At 44.8% G+C, this 25,489-nt stretch overlaps 1 protein-coding gene across 2 annotated transcripts in view; it reads right to left on the bottom strand.

Annotated features, from left to right (window-relative positions):
- The window catches only part of KLHL13 (kelch like family member 13), a 71,357-nt gene extending 48,063 nt beyond the window's left edge, over positions 1–23,294 (bottom strand). The window contains exons 1-3 of one of the 2 annotated variants that reach the window (XM_015416260.1): positions 23,136–23,294; positions 11,485–11,543; positions 3,982–4,053 (exon numbers count right to left, since the gene is read on the bottom strand). In XM_015416260.1, coding sequence (XP_015271746.1) covers positions 3,982–4,053; positions 11,485–11,504 — 92 coding nt within the window. In that variant the 5' untranslated portion in view covers positions 11,505–11,543; positions 23,136–23,294. Of the gene's footprint in view, positions 1–3,981; positions 4,054–11,441; positions 11,544–23,135 lie in introns of those variants that run through there. The other variant, XM_015416261.1, reaches the window with a different exon arrangement.
- Positions 23,295–25,489: the final 2,195 nt, after the last annotated feature.

The raw sequence follows: 25,489 nt of genomic DNA, 5'->3' as shown, positions 1-25,489 counted from the left end.
TTTGGTTTTAGTGTTATGTATGGCAATTGCCTCTTGTTAGCTGCCCTGAACCCATGTGGAAGGGTGGGATATAAGCCTAATAAATAAATAAATAAAATAGAGTGCATTACAACAGTCTAGCCTCAAGGCAATCATAGCATGGGGTCCATGTGGCCAGATCAGCCGAACCAAGATAGAGCGCCATCTTTTGAGCTGGGTGAAATGGAAAGAATGCTTTTTTTGCAGCTGCATGAGCTTGCTTCTCCAGCAATAAAGCTGTACCCAGGATTACCCTCCAGGCTCTTAGTCGAGTCAGCAAATGTCAACTGGGCCCTATCAACCATGGCAAGCACGATGTCTTTCAGGACTTCTGCCTTCCCAGTCACATTATCACATCTTGTCACCATCTGGTTTCAACTTGTTCACCCATAGCCATTCAACCATAGCGGCCAGACACCAGTCCAGAACCTCTACAGCAAGGGTCCCCAATCTTTTTTGAGCTGGTGGCAACTCTGGAATTCTGACACAGTGTGTTGGGAACAACCACAAAATGGATGTTGCTGAAGGCAAAGCCAGCCACAAAATGGCTTCCATGGCTTACCTTCAGTCACCCAGGGAAGATCCCTGTGCTATGAGAGCAGCTACTGCCAAAGCAACATTTTAAAAAAATCTGCACAGCCAATCAGATCTCCAGTGGCCAAACAGAAGACCTGCTGGGCCAAACAGAATAACCCATCTGGCCCTGCCCACTTTCTAAAGATACTTGGTGGGTGCCAAGAAAGGTGCATCATGTTCGGCCAATGTTCCCTCTAAGCTGTGGAGTCTTGTGAGCAAAAATTCTACTTTGTGAGCTACTGGCATAAAAGCTGTGAGCGATCGATTTGGCTTCTGCATAAATTGGTTTGCTCTGGAACCACCCTTCCGGAGCTAAGACAAAAATGTGTGAGCCAGAGGCTAAAAAACTGTGAGCTAGCTCACACTAACTCAGCTTAAAGGGAACACTATTCGGGACCCCTGCTTTACAGTATCACCAAATAATGTGGATAAAGAAATACAGAGCTGGGTGTCATCAGCATATTGATGAAAACCTAGTCCAGAATCACAAATGATTTCTCCTGAGTGCTTTACATAGAGATTGAGTAGTATGGGGGATGGGACTGAGCTTTGAGGAACCCCACAAGGCAGGCCCCACACTGACAGCAACTTTGTCCTCACAGTAACCTTCTGAGTCCAGCCCATAAGAAGTGATTTTAAACCAATCCAAAGCAAATCCCTTAATCTCGACTTCTACTTCCAAATGTCTCAGCAAGATGGTATGGACCTCCGCATCAAAAGCTGCTGACAGAACCAATAGAAGCAACAAGCACAAGCAGGCATGACCTTTGTAGACATTTAGATGGAGATGAACACCAAAACCCATGAGTGTCCTCTCCGTCCCATAGCCCAGCCAGGAAGACCTGAAACTCTTGATCACCCTGCCCAGAAAGGGCAACAGATGGGTGATAATGGGCTATATAATTTTTCTGTAGCAATAGTTTTTGAAGTAGTGGATGGATAACTAAGAAGCACACCCTCCCGCCTGCTGCCATCCACAGAAAAGCCATAAAACAGTCCAGGACTAAATGAGTGATGTATCAAAGATAATACTGTCCAATTATTCATGAAGCATTGTCATAGCCCATTATAAGTCTGTGCTGCTCTCACGTTCCAGGTATAGGACTGGTATCTGTCTTTCCCATACTAATGGGGCATTCCCTGGGTGCATGTCTGCGCCTTCAACAATGGTTCACCACCCCCATGCCTCTCATGAGAATAGGGCTCTCTTCATCTACCCACTGACCCCCTTATCAGTATAAGCCAAGGTGGGAAAAGCTTAACACCATTTGGGCATCATAGCCTAACTGCCCAGGCCCTGTTCTCTTTCCTCTGTCATCTTTATTGCCCACCATGCTTTACTGCCCATTTCTTCAGCTTGGAAACTAGCTCTCTCTTTTGAGTAGACTACCTGTCAGGGCAATTTAAGCGTTATCCCTTAGCATTCAGAGTGCAAACCCAACATTCACAAAGCAATGGCAAAATTCTTACACAGATACTTGGGTGAAGAGCCAGATCATCATAAAGGGCACATTTGAAAAGCCCCTGCATGAGAGTGTTTTTTAATTAAAATGTTGGAAGTAGACAAACACTACGTTACACAGGCTATAATGCAACTACAGATTTAGTTTGCCTAAGGTTACACGCCTTTTTGCTAGCCAGCAAACTACATAGACTAGCTTACATATATTTCCCCCCAGCACTATACACCAACACACAAAAACCAACAATGGAAAAAAAAAACCCACAACCCCAGATTAAAACTGCCAAGCAAAGCATCAGGCAGAACCTGAAGGAACTTTCTCATACTTTAAATATCCGTTAACTTTCACAGATCTTGCCATGTCATTTCGTAAGTCACCACCACAGATGAGCTAGTAGTTGATTTACAATGCAAACAAAAATGCTGACAAACAAGATATTTGATGCTAGAACGCTTTGGACAAGCAAATATACAATCCTTCACAAAACAGACATGTAAAAACATTTTTTTAAATGCCTCTTACATGTAGAAGTCTGTTAACTACTGACCTTCTCAAACTTAATGAAAATGCTGTAAGCCACACCCTTGGCTGGTATTGAAAAGGCACCTGCAGCAACGAAACCATGTCACACGCCTGCCAACTGCGATCTAGCACGTATTCATGCAAATATTGTGTGAACTGCATTTTTACAGAGCAATGCATACAAGTGAGCAATAGATGGAAACGAGCAGGAATCCTGCAGCTAGTCCTTATTTTAGGTCAAGGCAATTTTTACCCTGGATAAGAAAGAAAAAAAGGCCAGAGATACACACACCTGTATCACAGAGCCACTGGGCTGCAAGGGCAATGAAATTCTGTAGTACAATGAATTCTCTAGCCAGAAGCAGCTTTTTGATGAGAGGACCTGAAGTCAAAATTCAAAACCACAAGAATCCAAAAGAGGCTGACCAATGAGCGAGAAGAAAGCAAAGAGAGATGTGCATCAGCAAAGGCCACAACTGAAATATATGAGGCTATGTGAAAGGTGTTAACCATTTTATTTGAAAAGCAGATGGGTATAACTAAAGGGACATTCTGCCTTGGAATGACTGACAAATAAAAACTCCAACCTTCATAGACAATTTCAAAATGCAATGGGGGTGGGGAGAGATGTGGCATCATTCCCAAAGACTCTGCCGAAAGGACTGATATTAAATACTTTGCTAACACTTGGATGTAGCAACAAGAGACTCAAATGATGGGAATGTAACCTTTGGGACCGCCTGACCCATAAATTATGACCACAGCTTCCATTCTGACTCCAAACCCTTTCTCTGTTCAGCTCAACAAGTTTCACATCCTGTTTTAAGACCAAACCGTCTTTAACAAACATAGCACGTAATACATCTGATTTGAAAAGAACATCACAACAAGCCACATGCTGAAAATGCCAACAAGTCAGTCAGACTATGTTTGCAGTGCTTGGCCCAGATCCCAAAAACTTGTGCACCTCTGTGCTGAGCATCTCCATCCACCAGAGGCGGACAGACACAAACAGGAGATCATCCAAAGCCATTTACAGCCTAATGAAAAGGTGTACTTTAGGAACGCTAATTTCCACAGGACAACCCCGCCCAGAAATCAATGCCCAGCCGCCTCGGACTTGCCCAAACCAAGTCCCCATTTTAAAATGTGTGGAGGCCTGCTAGACCACATCCCACTTGATCTCATAACTTTTGGAGCAAGGTCAAGTGTCCTAACAGGCTGGTGAGTGTCTCAAGCCATAGCTTGCATGCTTGTAAACAAGAATGTTATTAAAACTCTTTGAATGTATTTCCCCCCCAAGGAAGACTGGAAGCAAGCAAGCATTGGCAATCAGACAATGGCGTTAACTTTTTAAGTGCAACCATTTTGCTGCAAACCGCCCCCCCACACACACACATACCTGTCATGAAGCACAGCTGACACCTCCCTTCTGAGCACAGAATGATCCATGCCGTCAATGTTAGTAACTCCCCTGTTGATCAAAGGACATAAGACTTTAATGTTCTGATTCTCAGAAAGGAAGCGTGGTACCCTAACATACCATGTCATCCTAGCATATCATGTGAGTGAGGTTCATGGGGGTGGCCGATTATAAATGAAATCACACTGCCAGCTACATAGGAACTCCATCCATTGTTTAGTTGGGAAAATGAAGCTTTTGTTTCTAGACAAGGGACTATGGGACAATGAGCTCGTTCTTCACTGGAGCACCGCAGGGTCAAGTTCCGCACAGTGCTGCCAGACCACTCCTTTTTTTGTTTGTTGTTAAATGTGCAATTCAAATAGCCTTTTCCTCTCAAGCAGGGTCTGCATGCAAAGGTCGGCAAACACTCTCTCTGTCTTGAAAGGGCCTGGCATGCTAAGATCATTCCAGGAACAAAAATCCTGCCCCCTTTAAAAAATAAGAATGAAAGGGGGACTTAGCAGAATAAGGATGTCAGGCAAAGAGTCAAAACTTGGGATCAGAGAATGTCATCCACCACAAGGGAGACGGCTCCCTGGGCTGCACTTTCCTTCTCCTAAAATCCACCCGATAAAGCAGCTTAAGGAGCTTTTATCAGGTTTCCTTTCTACTGCCAAAGCAGACCTCTGGCGACCTCAGAGATATCGCTGGCTTCTTTAATAAAAAGAGCTTTGTGTACAGGGCTCTTCCACCCTCCTGCTAAAAGGTGCATGTGTTCCTTACTTCTCCCTACATGCCACAAATAGCATACCTGTTCACTGGCTTGCTACAAGTGGGGGTGTGGAAGCTCTGAAGCTAGATTCTGTCCCGGGCAGGACTGAGTAAGCTTGGGCTTTTTGAAGCCGTTTTCCATATTTCTGTGAGTAAGCATCTCTCATGCAAATAGAGCTGAAGCTCAAAACTGAAATAAAAGAGACCATATTTCCCCCCACATTCCCCACCCCCTGCAGCAAAGCAGCTTACAAAAGAAGCCAGTCATAAAAAGCTATCAACAGTCTAAAGGGTCTTCAGACAATACTGTAAAGACACACTTCTGGCTAGCAGTGTTCAGATTCCAACAAGAGGCATATCAAAGAACACAGATCTTAGCAAGGGGAAAGCTTTTGTTTCTCCTTCTTCAATCACGGGGAACTCACCCAAGATTTAACGTTTGATTCATATATGCGAAGGAGAACACAATAATCTCCATGTTGGGGAGGGGAGTGAGGCACCGTCTAAATGATACGCAACACAACAGATTAAACTGCTCCAAGTACAGGAGCTGGAAAAGGAGCACACATATAATGGAAGCCTATACCAGGGCCTGCACAACTCCTCTACCCACTCCCTTAACAAAAATCATATTCTTTTATGACATCTGATGCTGTCTTAATTCTGTCTGTAAATACTGGTGAGACGTTAATATGCACACTTCAAAATAAGTTCTCTCACCACCACCTCAGGCGGCCACATCTTTCCTGCAAGATTAGAGGTGCTCAGAGGTTAGAAGTGCTCCTAGTTCAGAAGCTGCCTGTGCCAAACCTGCCCACTCAGTCTTACCACAAGCCATATGGGACCAACTCAGACTTATAAATTAGCTTTGACAAGAGAGAAAGATTCTAATGAAACACAAAGATGATTGCATTCTATGTTGAGACTGTTTATGATGGAGTTCATGCTTTCCAAACATGCATGCAACAGGATGCAACGTCAGGGGAAGGCCTCAGTCTCTATGCCCTGTTGCTGGCCCTCCAGAGGAACTGGGTGGCCATGATGTGAGACAAGATGCTGGACTAGATGGACCACTGTTCTGATCCAACAGGACTCTTGCATTCTTATGCCAAATTTGCTTTATAGAGTTCTTTTTATATATTTTCCTATTTCGCAAAAAGTGTTTTTATAAAAGTATGCATAGACAAAGCCATTTGCTACACAGGGGCTTATGCTACTTAAAGACATAGATTTTTGCCAAAATGTTTCCATTCGACTTACACAAAACATTTGAGCAAAACCGCCTGACATAAAATTTGACCGAAAATGACACACAAAACTTTTGTTGTCTTTTAGGAGAAAATATTCTAAATTATGCAGAACAACAGTTACACAAGTAACTTTAGAAAGTTACAGAGCAAAAACACAACTGAAATTTGCTGAAGGTCTTTATGGCCCCCTCATTAAAAGCAAAGAGATGCCAAGTACCATAACCAGGACAGAAAGCAGAAGCAGGACATCAGAACCCTCCTGGTAGGTCCCTCCCTTTCAATTCTGCTGCTGAGTCCTTACAATTTTTTTAAAAAAAGATTTGTTGCATGCGCTAATCAAAAATCTACATTTCACGGGAACTCCAGAAGTGTCAAGTGTAAAGGACCTTTACACTTCAAGGAAAAACAAACACTTGGAAGCTCTTAACAAGTATAAAGAAAGGGAAGAGGACACTTTCCCTCCTGCACCTCAAACCCCCCAAGCTCAAAATTGTTCTCTAGAAACCCAGCGGTTACACAGAATTTTGCATTCAGTCTGGCATGACACACTCCTCCAGCACAGAGCTAAAACCGGATTACTTCATTGTCTAAGTACACAGGCATCCGAACCCTAAAGGATCTGGGCTTTAAAGTGCACCTCTGCACCTCACCCACAGACCTTAACATGCATGATGGAAAAGCCAAACCAAGTATTTGATCTGCATCAATAAGCACTAGATAGTGGAGAGACTATGAAAACTGATCCAAGTGATAATAAATGAAAAACAATAGAACAATGAGTTGTCAGTTAGACAATTGGAGCATAATTCCTAGGCAGAGTTACACCCTTCTAAGCCCACTGACTTCAACAGATTTAGATGGGCATAACTGTTTAGGATTATACTGTTACTAGAATGTAGAGCCACTGAATACAGAGTGACTTCTGAATAAACATGTGTAGGCTTGCTCTGCAAGACCAACGTAGTATAGAAAAGGAAAAATTCTCAGCGCTTTACTAAAATGTTGGAGTACTTTTTCTATGACGAACTTTTGAATTTTAAAAAGAGATGACTAAAGGGGGATATGATAGAGGCTTATAAAATCATACATAGGTACATAGGCCCGAGTCACACGGCAAAGTTGCCGCGGGAGAGGCACGGATGGTGGGCGGATTATCCAGGCGCGATCACACCCCAACATCTGGGAAGTGGAGCGCACCGGTGGCTTACCGCCGACAATGCGCCTTAAAAAACTAGTACCTCCAAGGTACTAGTAAACGTTTGCCACAGGCTGCCTCCAGACGCCCGTGGTGTGATCGCACCAGCGCACAACATTCCCCTCCGGTCCCTCGTTTACCCGCCAGCACCGAGGGAAGGACCCGTGGTGTGCCGCCGGCGCGTCTGATCGCGTAATCGCACACCAAACTGCACTGGGGCAATTAGCCATGCCTCCCCCCCCACAATATCCGGCCTGTGTGACCGGGGCCATAGGTAGCTTTTCCTCCTTTTCCTTTACTAGAACTCAGGGAGACCCTCTGAAGTTGGTAGGGAATAGGTACATGACAAAGGAAATCCTTCTTTACTGCGAGTGGAGGTAGTGATCACCACAAGCACAGATAGCTTTAAGAAGGAATTAGATTCATGGCACATTGGTCCATCAATGGCTACTAGCTGTGGCAACTAAAGCAAACCTCTTTACACTGAAGGTTTCTAGGACCAGTTGAGCCTCCAGGGCAATTAGTTGGCCACTGCGTAAAGCCATATGCTGGACTACATAGACCCGGGGTCTGCAACCTTTTCAAGCCAGTGGACAGTTTTGGAATTCTGACAAAGGGCGGTGAGCACAATCACAAAAATGGCCCCCACAGGAGAGAGAGCCAACCACTTATATACAAGTCTAAGAGTAACTCTTCCAATATTTCAGGCAGAAGCTCTGGGAATAGCCATACCTAGTGCCACTTACTTTCTAAAAGCAATTGGCGGGCACCAGGAAAGGTGTCATTGGGCACCATGGCACCACAGGCACCACTTTGGAGACCCCTGACATTGACCACAGGTGCAATCCAGCAGGGCTCTTGCTTATGTTCTTATTTTTCTGTGAAATATGTTCTATTTCTAAAGAGTCATTGTTTCATAAGATTAATAGTGACTGAATGCATTCGCCGATAACTACACACACAAACATATAAGAAGCCATTTATTTATGTTATAAATTCACCTGATTTGGTGCCCAAGTCAAATCAGAACTAAATCTAAAGCTCTTATACATATGTCTCCTCTCATTTGGGGAAAGGATACCGTAACTGACCATCTGATATGGAATGAACAGGTAATGCTAGGAGAGGTGACAGTGAAACCGAGGTGCCTCAGCGGCCTTATTGGAAGAGCACTACGTTCTGCAGAAATAGGTAAACATCCATGCCCATGACAATATCATGCATAGTTCTTTGGGTGCATGAAAACTGCAGTACGGGGCTTTGATTAGAATAACTCTGCAGAGGACTGTGCCAATAGTGTCTCACCAGTTTTCAGTGCATTTGTTGTTGTTTTTCCTTAAATTTGAACAATGTAAAGGAAATGCAGGCTAATATGGTCTTCAAATTTTCACAAGACTTTCCCAATAAAAATAACTGTCACATGAAACTTTGACCTTTAAGCCACACTTGACTTGCTTTAGTCCCTAATCATGTATTTCTGTTCAAGTATTTGCTGCTACTGAGAAACAAAATTAACATGAGGTTACTTTTACATTTTTGTTTACTAAATGCAAATCAAAATAAACACACTAAATCAAATCACACTCTATAGAGGGCATATTTTTCACAAAAACCAATAAAAAAAAGTAAGCCAGGGGCTCCCACTCGTTACGTATTGCTGAAGCTTCCATTTTCGCTAAGTGAGCTGCTCTCTTTACTCATCCAAGGTGATGCATGCAAATGTAGAGGGCCCTTGTCGAAACAAAGGTCTGGGAGCAGGCTAGAATGCTCTGGCTAAAAATTCATTACAACCCAAAAGGTGTAATACCTTACTTTTTAGCCTCAGATCCTTACCCTGCCTGGTCCACACAAGTTCTTTAATTAAATCAGATTGGCCTATTCCCAGAAGATCTCTTCTATGGAAGCCTATACAAGGCAAGTAACAGCTGTCGTGCAGAGGCTTCGTGATACTGAATCACAAAATGAAGAAGCTTTGCTACCCGAGAACTACAGAAACATAAAATCTTGGCCAAATTTTACTGTTGCCCCTTATTTAGTTAACATTACCTATGAACCCTATAGATGGGCCTTTTCCAGAGCCCATTTTGAGGCATTCCCTTCTGCTGTACTGCAAGATAAATTCACTCGAGTCCCAATGCATGAATGTATATGCCCATGCATGGCTAATATGGTGGAATCAATTACTCATGTCCTCCTGTTCTGCAGATTCTATCAGGAGGAACGAGACCATCTTATACTACCCCTTCTGTCTAGATTTAGCCCTTTGCAGTCTTATCTTGACTTTAGGCCAGAAGTCCTTTGTAAATTCCTTTTAGAAGACGTTCAGAGCTCAGTGACTTACACTGTGGCAAAATTTTGTTGCCTAGCTATTAGGAAACGTAACTGAAGAGCAGTTGTAATTGTGAGTAATCTGTAGCCCTCACCTGGAGATTGGCAACAATTGTTACCCAGGACAAAATGGCTGGTTTGGAGGGTGGAGTCTATGGCATTCTACCTGTCTGAGGTCCCACCCCTCTGCAAACCCCACCCTCTCCAGGCTCCACCCCTCAAATCCCCAGGAATTTGTCAGCATGTAGTTGGCAACCCCATCTCCTTCCCAGCTAACCATCAACCTACCATTATCTGCCCCTTTGACTTCAGCTGACTTCTGCCCTCCCTTCTGCAGAGCAGTTGTAATTCTGAGTGCTCTCCAGCCCTCACCTGGAGATTGGCAACAATGGTTCCCTATGTGGGACTGACTGGTTTGGAGGGTGGAGTCTATGGCAGTGTACCTGTCTGAGGTCCCACCCCTCCTCAAACCTCACCCTCTTCAGGCTCCATCCCTCAAGTCTCCAGGAATTTCCCATCTGGAGTTGGCAACCCTATCAGGATTGGCCCCAATGTGTTTTCTCCCAAAGGCCAAAGTAGGTGACAGGACCAAGCTTAGTTGCCTACCAACAGGCACTGAGGGGAAAGTAGGGTTACTAGCTCTAAGGAGGGAAATACCTGGAGGTTTGGGGGGTGGATTCTGTAGAGGACAGCATTGGGCGGGGGGTGGAAGGACTCAGCAGGTATAATGTCATAGGTTCTACCCTCCAAAGCATCCATTTTCTCCAGGGGAACTGATCTCTGTCATCTGGAGATCAATTGTAACAGTGGGAGATCTCCAGGTCCCACCTGGAGATTGGCAACCCTATGGGAAAGTCAGCTGCACAGCAGGGGGGTGAAGAGAATGGTTTGATAGCTGTTGGGCCAAGATTGGCAACAATAGTTCCCCAGGATCCCCATCGTAAATGCACCAAACAATTCCTAAAGATTTTCCGAAACACTACTCTGTCGATAAATTGCAACAGTTTGAATTAGCACCAAAGCTTTAAGATCTCTCCAGCTGTCACCTGGAGACTGGCAACAGCTTGTCTGGAGTGTGGGCAGTATGGCATTGTATCTGTCTGAGGTCCCCCTCTTCCTCCTCCTCCTCAGACCCCACCCTCAGCAGGCTTCATCCCTAAAATATCCTGGAAGTTTCCAACCTGGAGTTGGCAACCCTATGTCCTTTCCTGGCTACCATCAGCCAACCTTTATCTGCCTGTCTGTCTTAAGTTTTACAAACCCCTCCCCCCCCACAGCCTCTGCCTAGGGAAAGGGCTGCCTTTCCCTGCAGTGATAACCAAAGCAGCTGACATCATTCTCCTCTCCCCTATGAGGTATGTTATGCAACTGAAAATTCCAACTGCCTTGCGGGGGGGGGAGTTTGAGGTGTGGAATGGAGTGAAGTCCAATCAGCTTCCATATGCAAATGACCTTGGAACGCTGGGCGGGACTGCACAAAGCAGCCAGTCTACCCAGCCAGTGTCTTCTGAATGGCAGTTCTTCCGGCCTAACACTAAAGGGGCCAAATTTAGAACGTTCAATATAGAACGTTGCTATTCAATTATAATAAGGGGAAGGTTGTACTGTTTTACTGGCTCCTGCCACAATAAATTAGATTGATGGTTGTGAGAGGGCCTTTGATGGCATCCTCCACCACAAAGTTTCTGCCGTGGACCTGAATGTATCGGAAGTGAAGCAGTCCTCTTAAGTAAGGCTGAAGCATTTTAGTGTTGCCATCTAACATTCTCCTGCACCTCAATCTTGAAAGGCATTGCGTCAGCCACCCTTCAGATCCACTGCTCTCCTCAACCAAATCAAAGCTTATCATGCCGCCAGCTTTCACACCATGCATCAAGTACACAGAAGTAGTTCCACTTCATTTCTGTTCTTACTTCGGGACTGTTTTGTGTCACACACAAATCTCCAGTTACTCACAAAGTGTCTCTCCACATCATCTCCGCCACACTGATATGCCTCCGTTGCCACTTACGCACCTGCAAATAAAACAAAAAACAAAAACTGAGTCAAACTCTCAGGAAGGGGAAGGCAGCATTCGATCAGGGCTTGGCAAGACACAGCTAGCTCTACATTAATAACTGGCTCTCAGAACTGGAACAAATGCTTCATGTTCTGTTCATACAATGAATCTTTGCAGCCGTTTCTGAGGGCAGGCAGATTTTGACAGAGGTAAGGAGGATCTAGGCCACCTTCTGCCAGCAGTCAGAGTATGTTCAGAGCAGTCACCAAGGTTCCCATCCAGTTTATGCATAAAACCTGTCTTCTGACAGCAATCATACCCTTAATTCTCATTGGAACTCAGAAACTAAGAAGAGTCAGCCCTGGCTAGTATGTAGATGGGAGATCTCCAATGAATACCAGGGTTGTGATGCAGAGGCAGGAAATGGCAAACCACCTCTGAATGTCTCTTGCCTTGAAAACCCCCTAAGGGATTGCCGTAAGTCAGCTGTGACTTGATAGCCCTTTCCACCACCACCACTTACAGTGTAGGGAGAAGTGTGGGCAGGTGGGTTAGTCCCATTCACAAGTTCCTTTGCAAGGCTGGGGTTGAGCAGAACCCAACACAAGCCCAACTGGCAAGCATGCCAGTTGCACCCAGTTTGAACTTAACACGGCTTAAGAAAACAGTTCAGCTCCCAACAAGTTGCTACAGCAGAGGGGAGAGGCAAGAGAAAACGAGTCTGAACAGCTTTATTTTGTGAACTTAATCTCTAAACCAACCTTTTTGTGAAATGATTAAACTCCAGTTAACTGCAGGCACTTTGACAAACTAGATGATCTGAAGGAACGGACCATGCAGCATTTCCCACTAGAGATCCCTTCTCATCTGCAGAGCTCACCTCAGTGACTTCGACTCACTCAAATTAGGGCCACTATGATCTACACAATTTTTAATTTACCAGTCACATAGTATCAGGAAAAATGACTTGAACAGGACTCAAGGAGAGCACCACCAAGTAGTTCAGTCTGGTGAAGCAAAGCTGTTTTAAGAGATGGCCAGGTTCCAGATCTGCCCACATGAGAACTGTATTTTATATCATAACCGAATCAGCACTCCACAAAACATGGCCTGGAAAACTGGATTTGGCCACTAGCTATTTCACGCTTTCCAACTGTTCCATTTCCGACCAGGCCTGACAAGCCTCAACACTGTTCCCACCTGAACCGAATGCACCCAAGAAGACCACGTCCAACACTCTCTTGGAGCTGTATATAAGAAGGGAAGATTGCGTGTGGTGGACATGCTACCTGTTACAAATGCTTGTCTGACATGACTAGTCTTCTTCGTAAGGGACCTCTGATAGGCTTTTTGGGAAACCCCAAGGTTCACGGAACTCACACAGCCATAAAATGGAACAAGTGTTTCAAAATCATGCCCCTAAACCAAAGCATGTCTTCCTACCATATGGAAGCTTCTGTCTATCCTCCTTGGTGCAGAGATCCAGAATCCCTTTTGGTGAATAGACTCTTCCGGTACCCCACACTAGCCGACCTCTAGCCTTCATCCTTTGCCAGATGTACAGTAACATGGCAGCAGGGTACACAGATACACCATTCACAAGAAACATTTAGATTGATCCCTGCCACGCAGACACTACCAAAAGTTATGTCACCAAAGAAAACAGAAACCTCCGTCATCCATAAGCAAATGACCAAGAATTTCAAATTAACATGCAATGCTGCATGTTAATTTTTGAGAGTCTTTTTTAATCCACGCTTCTCACCTTTCTTCAGAGGATTAATATTAAGTACTGCTGTACTGGACAATGCTTTATCATTCCCAGAAGCCCATCTTAATACTGATGCACTGAACAGAATTCATGGAAGGAAAGAAAGAAAACGATATTGCCATAAAGGCCTGTTAATGGATGTTTACAGAGCTTCAGGGTACATTTCCACTGGAGTTGACTATTGATTATTTCTGCTGTGTAAACTGGATCTCCACTTGGAAGAGAGAAATGGAATCCATCTCTTAGCCTGAAGGAAACCTCAGTTTCACAGAAATGACAAATTTAGGAACTACTTCTGGGCTTCTCTCCTAATGCTCTTGAAGGGTAGTTAGGTAGACAAGCAAATAGCTGGGGATTTCATTGATGTGGCAGCCTCTAGGCCATATCATGCCATACATAAGATTATGCGACAGACTGCCAACTCTGTAGCCTAATTCTCAGCCAAGTGGTAAACCTACCCTTGAGTTGTATCAAACACCAAGTATTAAATACTATTAAAAGTGTGGAGGGGGGGGAATTACTGCTTTCATTCAAAAATAACAAAAAGCATAATCCACACATTGCAGATCTGGTCTGCAGAAAGTTCACCTGAAAAACACAACACCTGTTTAACAGCAAGGGGAAAGGTGCAAAGCATATAGAGAGCCTCCCTCTTCCACAGGTACTAGGAATACAGGCGCTTTGTCCTATCCTTTGATGAGCCAGGACAATTTCCTGCTTGCAGTTGTGAAGAGATGCATTTGATCACAATCAGAATATTGTGCAGAGTCCATGAAATGTAATGTTGGTCTAGTAGTCTATCAATTTAGACTTGAGAGGGCGGAGAAGAAAAAGATCTATAGAAAAGGAAGATATGTTTAATTAAAAAGACAAGGTTTGCATAGTGCAAACCTAAGAGAAGAGCACACCCAAAACTGCAACTTTCTCGTCTTAAGAGATATATACAAGCCGGCCAATTGCCCACAAGCATGCAGGCCCGGTTAATTCTGCAACAGCGAGGCTGAACAGTGATCCAAAAGCACCACTTAATATTCTTGTACATTCCTGTCCATAATTACACAGCAGGATGGATCCCCCCCCCCCGCACACCCTAACCATGCTATGAATCCCAAGTACAAGTGTGCCAGTTGTCTCCTGCAATCGCAGGAGCAAGCAGACAGCTGGAAGTCCTGTAACAATGAAGCCAAGCACCATTTCTGCCATCTCACTAATGGGGCCCGGCTCACTTTCACTAACAAGCCATGCCTTCAGCATGGCAATGCCACAGCATGGTGAGAAGGAAGCCCAAGACCAGGCAGTGCAAGAGAGGACCGCCACTGACAGCACAGCAAAGGAACACATGGGTTTTCTCCATTTGTTCCAGATACAAGGTTTCAGCGTTGAGGAAATGCTATTTGATTATATATTCCCAACTTTTCTACCCAAAAGGTACCCAAAGCTGCTTTCACCATTATTTTCTTCATTCTCCTTTTTAATCTCACAACCAGCCTGCAAGGCTAGTTTGTCTGAGAGACAGAGACAGAGAGAGACAGAGAGAGACAGAGAGAGACAGAGAGAGACCGAAGGTCACCCAGCAAGCTGCCGTGGCAGAGCGGGGTTCTGCACCCAGGTTCCCCAGATGCTAGCCGGACATTCTAACCACTACCCCATGCTTGCTGCTTGAGTACCCTTACTGGGCAGAAGGACAGTAGTAGACATAAACTGAACAGCCATGGGCAGGTGCAATAAACCATCATCAGGTGCCCCCTCCTAGAAATCTAGATGGAGGTTAATACTTCAGGCATAACTCACGTTTAAGACAGGTGACATCTCTTTCCAAAGGTACCACACCGTATTCTGGATGCATGCATCAGAGAGACCCTGATACAGGCAGCTTTGCTACCAAAGGGCGCCCTAAATACCACAGCAAAAGCAGAACAGTGATGCAAGCAGCAGGTGAACGCGTGCACTGTGATTCCACTGGGCAAGAAAAGTGCCTGGAGCAGTGAATGCCTTTCCACTCTGCAGACTCTGCAGGTGGCATCACTTTGCAAGGAGACATCATTCCTTCCCTCTGACCTACTGGGATGGTCAAAGTCTTTATGAAAAGCAGTCTGCAAGAAAACAGCAAAAACAATCCCATGCCTTGTCAGACAGGTAAGGTAAGGCAAAATAACTGCCTATAAAGACGCAGACTCTCTTCCACACTTCTGTTTTTCACTCCTACCAACCAACTGGCATTCTCCTCCACCTTCCATCACAATTCATTTACTTACTTCATTTATAACCCCCGTTTTCTTCCCAGTGGGGCCCCAAAGCAGCTTACACAGTTTTTCCTCTCCTCAGCTTTTTCTTCACAACAACCTGGTGAGGTAGGTTAGGCTGAAAGTGTCTGACTGGCCCAGGCTGGCTTCCACGGCAGAGTGGAGATTCAAACCCAGATCTCCCAGATCCTAGTCTAGCACTCTATAACCGCCACACCACACAAACCTCGTCCATTCCCAGCCTCTGCCCCATGCACTGCCTGCAAAACCACATGACTGGTTGCAGGGCCCGGCTTGTTGGTGAGAATAAGCGGGAATCACACAAATGCTTGAAGACTCGCATCCTTTTGAAAATAAGCTCTGCCCCTTCCACCACAAAACAAAGAAAATCTACATACTCAGGAAGCATACCTTAACTAGACAGTTAACAAAGCCTGAGTGTTTTTAATTGAATAACTATGGCATCTGTTCGTATTTTCTGTTCTCCACCCTTAAAAAAAAAAAAATTACCCAATCCAACATAATAAAAAGGGGAAAGAGTGAAGCAGAGATGTGAAAGCCCAGGGGGGAACTTTTTTTGTTCAGGTCTTCCAATGGAAAAGTAGAAATTTTGAGAACACTGAAACATATTCCTATGACATATATTATCTTTTGAAATTAGTGAGGTGCTTTTCAAGATAAGGTTTTACTTCTTCAAAACTCATAATATGCAGATTTCCATACAAGATGATCTACAACATTAGATAACAGGGGACCTGCAAGGACTAATTTCCCCCCAACTATGTCCTCTTTCCCTTTCCTGAAAGCTCCTAGGCTCCCCCCTTTTCCTGCTTCCTACTTTCCTTTCCACCCACCAGCCAGCCTACCTTTATCTACCCCTGCCTACACTTCTGCCTGTTTCCCTACCCTCTGGAAAACTCTCCCCAGTAAAACTGTGGCCTAGTTATGTGGTGCCAGCTGAACTGCGACCATCTGCACTGGGGGGAACCTGCAAGGACTCAAGTGGAATACTTCACTTTCCCCTGCATCCCCGCTCAGCACTATTTTGCCTTTAACTCCTCCTAGCAATTCCCAAATCCTGACCTCCCCGTTTCTTTCTGTTCTTCACATCCAAAGTCACCCAATGAGCTTCCACAGAAGAGTGGGGATTCAACACCTAGGTCTCCCAGATCCTGGTCTGAAACTCTGACCACTACACCACACTGGCTTTTGTGGGGTAGCTGCTGTTGAACAGTAGCAAGCAGCCAGGCCTGGGTGAATCATGCAAGTCACATTGTGGCAAGCTGCCCAGAGCCCACTGCCAGGCCTGGCCACAGTAAGTCCTCCCTCAAATGCCAAAACAGCCCCAGAAAGGACCCTGGCTGCTCCCTCTGCCTTTACTGACAGTAACCTGGGATGCTGGCAAAATGTTGGTCATTGGCTAGCAACAACCAATGAGAACATCTATTTCTTAAAGCCACAGGTGCTGCTTTTATCATTTTGGGGGTTTTAAACCCACAATGTTTGTTTGTTTGTTTTAATTTCAGATTTTTATGTAAACCTCAGGCACTTTTCAGGTTTGTTGAAAGAACTGTCTTGATCCGGTCTCCAGATTTAAGTATCCTCAGACTTAGCCAACTTGGCTATAAGTATACAGAATAACTCATCCGTATACTGTTATCATAGAAAATGTATTCCCATAGATAGATTCATTGTTTAAATGTGTCTAACACTGGGCACAACTAATGCATGCAATAGTATAGTATTGAAGTGTTCAGCGTTTTCAATGTTACGAAGTTTAACTTAATCACCAAACATGCTGCTAGTCTTATGACTATATGAAGCTTTTTCTAGCCAAGTAATACATTTTCTTTGTTTACTAAAAAAATTGTGTTCTCTTAAAAACTTTTCCTCCTTTTCCTCTCAGATGAAAGAAACTAAGATTCAGCATGGTAAAGCAGTACGGCAAGCAGCAGTTTGCAGCTCTATTGGGTATATTTGCAATTTTTCTTGTTGAAAACTAAGGCATTTATACTTTTAAATTTCATAAATATGCCAAGAAGTATAATATTCATAATAAGTTATAAATAATGCATGTTATAAAATAAGTTTAGGTTTGATAACAAAGTAAAAGAACTGAAATATATTCCTAATGTTCCCAAATTTCCATTTTTTCCTGAAAAAAGGAGGCAGGGGAATCCCTCATGCCCATGTCTTCAGAGATTCTGAAAACGTTACATTAGATGAGAGTAAATAAATTCCAAAAATGTTCAGTAGTCTACATCTCCCTGGTGAAATGTGGGCTGCGGGTGATACAAAGGCATGACTAGCAAACTGTTGTTGTTGTTCAGTCGCACAGTCGAGTCCAACTCTTCGCGACCCCATGGACCAGATCCCACCAGGCCTTCCTGTCTTCCGCCGTCCTCTGAAGTTTGCTCAACTTCATGTTCGTTGCATCTATGACACTGTCTAACCATCTCATCCTTTGCCGTCCCCGTCTTCTTTGACCTTCAATCTTTCCCAGCATCAGGGTCTTCTCCAGTGAGTGCTCCCTTCTCATTTGGTGGCCAAAGTATTTGAGCTTCAGTTTCATTATCTGGCCTTCCAGGGAACTGTCAGGGTTGATTTCTTTTAGGATTGACTGATTTGATCTTCTTGCAGTCCAAGGGACTCTCAAGAGTCTTCTCCAACACCATAGTTCAAAAGAATCTATTATTCGGCGCTTGGCCTTCCTTATAGTCCCAAGGAGCAGGCATCTTTTAATCTCATGGCTGCTGTCACAGTCTGCGGTGATCTGGGATCCCAGGAACGTGAAGTCTGTCACTACTTCCATGACTTCCCCTTCTATTTGCCAAGGAGTGATGGGGCCGGATGCCATGATCTTAGTTTTTTTGATGTTGAGCTTCAAGCCCACTTTTGCGCTCTCCTCTTTTACCCTGAGCAAGAGGCTCTTAAGGTCCTCTTCACTTTCTGCCATTAGAATGGTATTGTCTGCATATTTGAGGTTGTTGATCTTTTCCTCAGCAATCTTAATTCCCGCTTGTGATTCATCCAGGCCAGCATTTCGCATGATGTACTCTACATATATATTAAATAAGCAAGGTGACAATAGACATCCTTGTCGTACTCCTTTTCCTATGCTAAACCAATCAGTTGTTCCATATCTGGTTCTAACTGTCGCTTCTTGGCCCTTATACAGATTTCTCAAGAGACATGTGAGGTGGTCTGGTACTCCCATCTCTTTAAGGACCTGCCATAGTTTGTTGTGATCCACACAGTCAAAGGCTTTAACATAGTCAATGAAGCAGAAGTAGATGTTTTTCTGGTACTCTCTTGCTTTCTCCATCATCCAGCGAATGTTGGCAATTTGATCTCTAGTTCCTCTACCTCTTCGAAACCCAGCAAACTGTAGAACTACCCAAAGGCTATCTAGTTGCAAGACTGCATACAGTCACTTTTGGCAAGAGAAAACACATGGACACAAAAAGCCACGTTATGACAAGTCAGAGCCTTGGTCCTGCAAGGTCAGTATTGTGTACTGTGACTGGCAGCAACTCTCCAGAGTTTCTGGCAGACAGAAATCTTTCACATTACGTACTATCTGACCCTTTTTAACTAGAGGTGACAGGACTGAGCCTGGGATCTGCATGCTGAGCAGATGCTATACTACCGAGCTATGCCATCCACCCCCTGTGCCGGATCTCGGAGACACTGGCAGCCCCAAAAATACAATGCTGCGTTGCTGGAGCTACAGCCGCAGCTCCATTCAGCCTATCAGTCTTAAAAGCAGGTTATCAGGGATTCTTCTCAATGCTGGGGAAGGGAGGGATTAAATGTAGAACCCCAGAACTGGTTTCTGGCTGCCAGAGCCCAGCACACTCATTTACAGGGGCTCACTCAGTCATACCCATTACCTTTCTGAATCTGGCCTTTCTTCTACTCCAGAGATCAAGGCAATAAACACACTAAACAATGATTACTTGCCTTATCAGTATAAAAGGCATTAACCTCACCTGGGATTCAAGTGAAATAACACCTCTTTTATTTAGCCTGTAATTCTTTCACCTAAGCATGCTTAGAGGCTGTAAAGCCTACATTACAATTGATTCACTATCCTTTACCCTAAAGAGAAGAATATAGATTTCCTCCTGCATCATAAAGAAGCAGCACACAGAACATTCAAGGGCACCTACAGGGAGAGCTGAACCCAGAAAGCTACATCTGCTCCTGGTCTTGGACTTAAAGGCTCCCAGGGCTGAGGTGGGCAGCCTTTGCTCTCTGGGCGCCAATCTCTTCAGCACCTGCCTGAGACTTGGGGATCGTGGATACAAGACAAGCAGTAGGGACTGTTCCTTGGCTGTGCATGCACAGCTCCCTGTAGGTGGGGGAGAAAGCGCAGGGCTCTTTTTGTAGCAGGAACTCCTTTGCATATTAGGCGACACACCCCTGACGCAGCCAAGAGCTTACAGTATCCCCTGTAAGAAGAGCTCTGTAAGCTCTTGGAGGATTGGCTAAATTAGTGTGTGTTGCCTAATATGCAAAGGAGTTCCTGCTACAAAAAGAACCATCGCAGAACCACCAAATGAGTAGGTCTAAGCCAGACAGAGAGACAGGGCCATATGCACAGCCAAAAACATTGCTCCTAATCAGAAGAGGACGATTGCTCCCTACCACAGGCAATCAGAAAAATGGCTAATTAGAAGCCTTATCCTAACAAATGTATAGTGTTACCTTGGTTTCAAAACAGAAGGCGATCACAAATATGGATGGTGAAAGCCAAGGTAGGTAATCTCTGACCTTGAATCAGGTCTGAATTAGCCCCTATGCTAAGTAAGATGCAGAGCCAAATTCCAGGGATAGCTTATTTATCTGGGAACTACTAACTGTACCAGGGGGATGTGTGTGTGGGGGGGAGGCTTGTTAAAAGCTGCCTCATTTACAAACTAAAATTTATTTTGGCCCAGCAGCTTTTGAGAACCAATTTGGTTTGGAAAGCAGCTCGGGGTTGTTGTTTTTTTGGATCCTGGCCTACGATCACTAACTTGATTGACTCACTTATCTGAACACCACACGTCTCTTGGCTTGATAAAGCAGCACCCATCAGTGCAAAGCGTCACCATTATGGCCATCAAGGTAGGCATATACGATGCCCAATAGTAAGGATGAAACACCCTGCATCAGTCATGAAGGCACACAGTCCAGGCCACCCATAGATAAGGGAGTGTCTTCTACATATTTATGGCATTCAGGAGTGTCTTCTGCATATTTATGGCAGTCAGTAGCACCTTAGCAACTGACTAGATTTTCTGGGTATAAGCTTTCAAGAGTCAAATCTCCCTGACTCTCAAAAGCTTATACCCACCCACCCCAAATCACGTTGGTCTCCAAGGTGCTACTGGATTTGAATCCAAAACTTTCCAAGTTAACAAAAAGGAGAGGGGAAAGCCCAAATTATTTGAGAGCTGAATATACACCAGAAGACACAGAAAATAGAGAACATCTGAGAGTCAGTTAAAGACAAAATGGGAGTGGGGAGAGAACTGGCCTCCATGTGCCCCTGAAACCTCGTGGAATCCTAGAAGAGTTGATTTGGGTGTGTAGGGTTGGGATTTCCAAACTGTGCCATCCTTCCAGTTCCTTATGTCCTCCTAGCATGTAATCTTAGAGCCCAGGATTAGAGAAATCTCAACCATTATGTCACCCTACCTCCTAAATATTTTACAGTGGTCCCTTGGAATCCAAAATTACTTTTCCAATAGCAGAAAGCAGCCCTGGGCACCAATAAGCTGTTGCAACCAGCCTTTCACCAATGTAAGAAGAAAATCTATGAAAAAGGGGGAAACCTTGCAGCACATACATGAAAGGAAAAGCTGAAGAGTCACCATCTGAGCTGGAGAACAGATCAGGCAACTAGGCTGCAGCAGCCCCCAAGTGAGTTTTATAACTGGCACAGAGATTGGTGCTCCTACAAGCACCAGCTAAATGGCTACTTTATAGTTAGCTATTTCAGAAGGTAGAGAGAGTGTTTTGCACAGTCATCTTGACTTCTCCTTGGCCCACAGGAACCATCTCCTGCATCCACCAGAAAGCTTCCTATTAAAATTCCAGCAGGACCCAGTGATTTGCCCTTGTGCACTCTCTTGAAACATTGTAGGGATTCACACACCCCTTAACTACATATCCTCTTGCTTATCATAGGGGAAATGAAGCTTTGGATTTAAAAATACTACAACTGTTACATAATCTAGTGGGAAATCATGAGACACGATTTTTTCATCTCATCAGTTTGCAATTAACCTCAAGCCAACAGCTTCCCTTTAAAAAATCTTATTTTAGAAACACTCTGTGTCAAAGTGCATCACTCACATAAATGCACTGCATTTAAGTTTGCAAATAGGGGGACATATAAATATTTAAACGCTTAGCTACACGAAACTGCACAACTGTTTTTAAAAGTGCCTTTTAACACCACATCACAGCAGAAGTACAGAGGTGCTTTCTACAAAACAAGCAAACACTGACATTATTTTACAAAGTGTACACTACTTTCTTTTTATTAAAGTAGTATCCAAGACAGTTTACATAAGATGCTTCAACTCAACACAAACGCCAAACTAAACCATCACACCAACCCAGCACCCAATAGACACACTGCACGTTGCAGGTTAGCTAGAACCAGCCTGTAATGAAGGGCCACCCAAGGCTTCTGGAACAGGAGTAACAGCAGTTTTACTGAAGTGCATAAAAAGTTTTTAAAAGGCAGTAGGCAAACAAGCATAAGGAAGATGTTCCCTAAACTAGGGAAGACCTGTCCCTGGTAGCACCCACCTGGCCTCACACACAGGGGGGCTCTAGGATGAACACTTCAGCCAGTTATCTAAACTAAGAAGCAAGTTCGTAGGAGAATGGAGATCCATCTCCTACTTAAGTCCCAGGCCATTCAGGGTTTTCCAAATCAAAGCCAACACTTCCAACTGGGCTCAGAAACAAACCGGAAGCAGCCTCACACATAACACATTTCAATTTCCATCCCACCATAACACCTCATAAATCTGACCCCAATCAGGCACAAACCTATAAGTCTCCTCTCCCTTCCCACCACTGTCATTTCCAGTCCAAATTGAGACAGCAAGTTCCTTGAAACAGTGACCTCTTTTCTTTAGCTCAGGCATCACATTATGCAACATATAAATTAATAAAACTTGAATAATAAGTAGCATTTTATTAGTAGCCACCCTGGCAGCACATCATACACAAACCCCAAAGCCAGACTGCACCCCCAGACCCAGAGATTCAAGAGCATCCACCATGTGAGGGGGACCACAGTCCACTTTCCAAACTGCAGTAATTCAGTCCGGGTGGGGGCAGATTCCAGACAAACTATGCCCCCCCCCCCCCCACAACCTTTGGAGGCGGAGATTTGGATGCCAACATACCCTCCCCCCCACTGGAGGCCACCACCGGCCAATCGCATCACCCGGTTTCCTCGGGAGAAGCTGATCCAATACGCAAAGGCCTCCCAGAAGCCCCCCTCTTTCAGCCAATCACGGAGGAAGATACAGAGCGGCCCTCCCTTTCCCCCTCTCTTTACAACGAGCGCCTTCTCGGTCCTCACCGTCGCCTCAGCCGCGTTCGCTGCCACCCAGCCCGCAGGCGAGGCGCTGCCGACGCCGCAGAGGACCGGCCAAGCCGCCTCTCCTCCCCGTCTTTCCCTGCGGCGACGGCTGCAGCGGCTGCGGGAGCTTTTCAAAAGTCCTCCCGAGTCCGGAATCGGGAGTCCCGCCCCCTTTTCTTTTCGCCCCGCCCTCTTGCGTCACCGACATGACGGGCTCGGGTTCTGCTGCGCTTGCGCAAGCGTGGAGCAGGTGGAGCAAGAATGGAAAGCCTAGAGGGGGAGCGAGCTGGAGTCCCTCCCCCATCCCCAACCGGTGCATTTCGGGGGGAGGGGCAGGGGGAGGATAGTACTTGCGGAACTTTTGAACTAAACTTGCCATTTTTGCTGTATGAGGCGTTGCAGCTCAGGGACTGGGTGCAGAAAGGCCAGGGTTGAGCGCCGGTACTTGGCATAGACGTTCTCTGGGACAGGGACTAGAACAGCCATTCTCTGGAGGACCACTGCTAGTTGGAGTAGGTGGACGGTTGGTCCAACTCGGTAAAAAGCAACGTCCTGTTTTGGCATGCAGTAGGCTCAAGTTTCAGTTCTTGGCAACTTTAGCTAAGGGGTTTCAGGGAGAGCTGAGACCCTGAATGGACCACTCACTTCATGTGTTCATAGCTCAGTGGTAGAGCACCTGCTTTGCATAGGCAGCAGGTCCCAGTTATGGAACCTTGTTAAAATATCTCAAGTAGCACCGCTGGGAGAAACTTCTGCCTGGTCACCATAGACAAGTATGGCCTATCAGAGCTGACATTGCTAAATGCCTTGTTAGTGGTAGCATGTCATCAGAGACTCTAGTCCACACCAGTGTTTGTTTGTTTGTTTGATGGGAGTTTTTCCCAAGTCATAGTTGTGCATGCAAGATTGCAGCCTTAGACTTAGCTGCAGTGATTTATTTATGTAAAGCATTTCTGTCCCACCTCAGACTAAAGGTAGATACTGTAGAGCTACCGCAGCTGCTTTTGTACCATTTTTAACAGGAACATAAAGGATCCACGTAATGTAGGCTAGGACTGAGGATCCAGGTTCAAATACCTGCTTGCCATGAAACTCAATAGGTGATTCTCATCTACCTTACAAGTTTGTCAAGATAAAATAGAGGAAAGAATCATATACTACCTACGTTGGAAATGTAAATAAATATCTTTTGGGTCATAAATGTTATCTCTGTACATCAGTAGCCGCTTGTCTGACCTGATCACAACCTCTCCAACCAAGTCCAGTATGTCACTTGTCTGACCACAACCTCTCCAACCAAGTCCAGTATGTTCTCCAGTTAAATATCCCACCAGCCTCTAGGTTTGGTTTTCAATTGTTTATTCACACAGTTTCCCCTCACTTTTTCTTTGGAACTCCAAAGGAGCTAACAAAGTAAGTAAGTGGATTAAGAAAAACCTAGTACAAAATCCAAAGCTGTCTCTAAAATCCTTATTAACAGAAATACACGAGACAGGGTTTTTTTTTAATTGGCAGGCTTGGCTCTGAAGAAAACATCACCTGGGCAGTCTGAACCAAGCTGGCCCATCTTCTTGACCTGTCAGATCTTATGAGCAAAAAGCAGCTGCAGTAGGTAAGAATTCCCCCATCTCTGATGGGTATCTCAACAATAGGAGCTGCGTTTTGTGGCTCTCAACTGGATGAAGGTGTCAGTATGTGGTTTTTGGGGCTAGGTGCTTGGTCATCCCATGCTTTGCCTTTCTAGAATTCAGCATTGTGAAGGCACCCAGAGCCACCTAATATGGTCATTGCTAATTCTATCCTGCAAAAGGTCAAAGCAGAGCTAATTGTAAAACCAAATGCAGTTTTTAGCCTAGGGCTGCGTTAAAAAAAACCCAGGAGATGAGCTTTGCATATTGGTTTTTAAAAGTTCACTCTGCACAAAATGGAATTGATCCCTACATAATGAATCTGAAGAGACAGCTGAGATTCAAAGGGAGGCAAAAGAAAGATGGTGAGATGAGAGAAGGTTGCTGCTGGCAGGGGAGAGAGAGAGGAAGTAACTGCCTAACATTTGCTTAAAGGGAGGAGAGGTCAAGCCTGAATGACTCATGAGCCTTGAGTAGCCTGACAATGAAATAGATCAAGATGGGTAGCCGTGTTAGTCTCTGTCTGCAGCAGCAGAAAAGAATGAGTCCAGTAGCATCTTACAGACTAACAAAATTTGTGTCATGGTGACTTTTATGAGTCACTGTTCACTTCTTCAGATTCTTCAGATAATATCTGAAGAAGCGAGCAATGACTCAAGAAAGCTCATACACTGCCACAAATGTTGTTAGTTTTTAAGGTGCTACTGGATTCTTTCTGCTGACAAT

This window comes from Gekko japonicus, unplaced genomic scaffold (assembly GCF_001447785.1).
Source record: "Gekko japonicus isolate JY-2015 unplaced genomic scaffold, Gekko_japonicus_V1.1 scaffold603, whole genome shotgun sequence".
In the NCBI taxonomy this organism is placed as follows: Eukaryota; Metazoa; Chordata; class Lepidosauria; order Squamata; family Gekkonidae; genus Gekko; species Gekko japonicus.
This window is presented reverse-complemented; position numbering and strand designations above follow the sequence as displayed.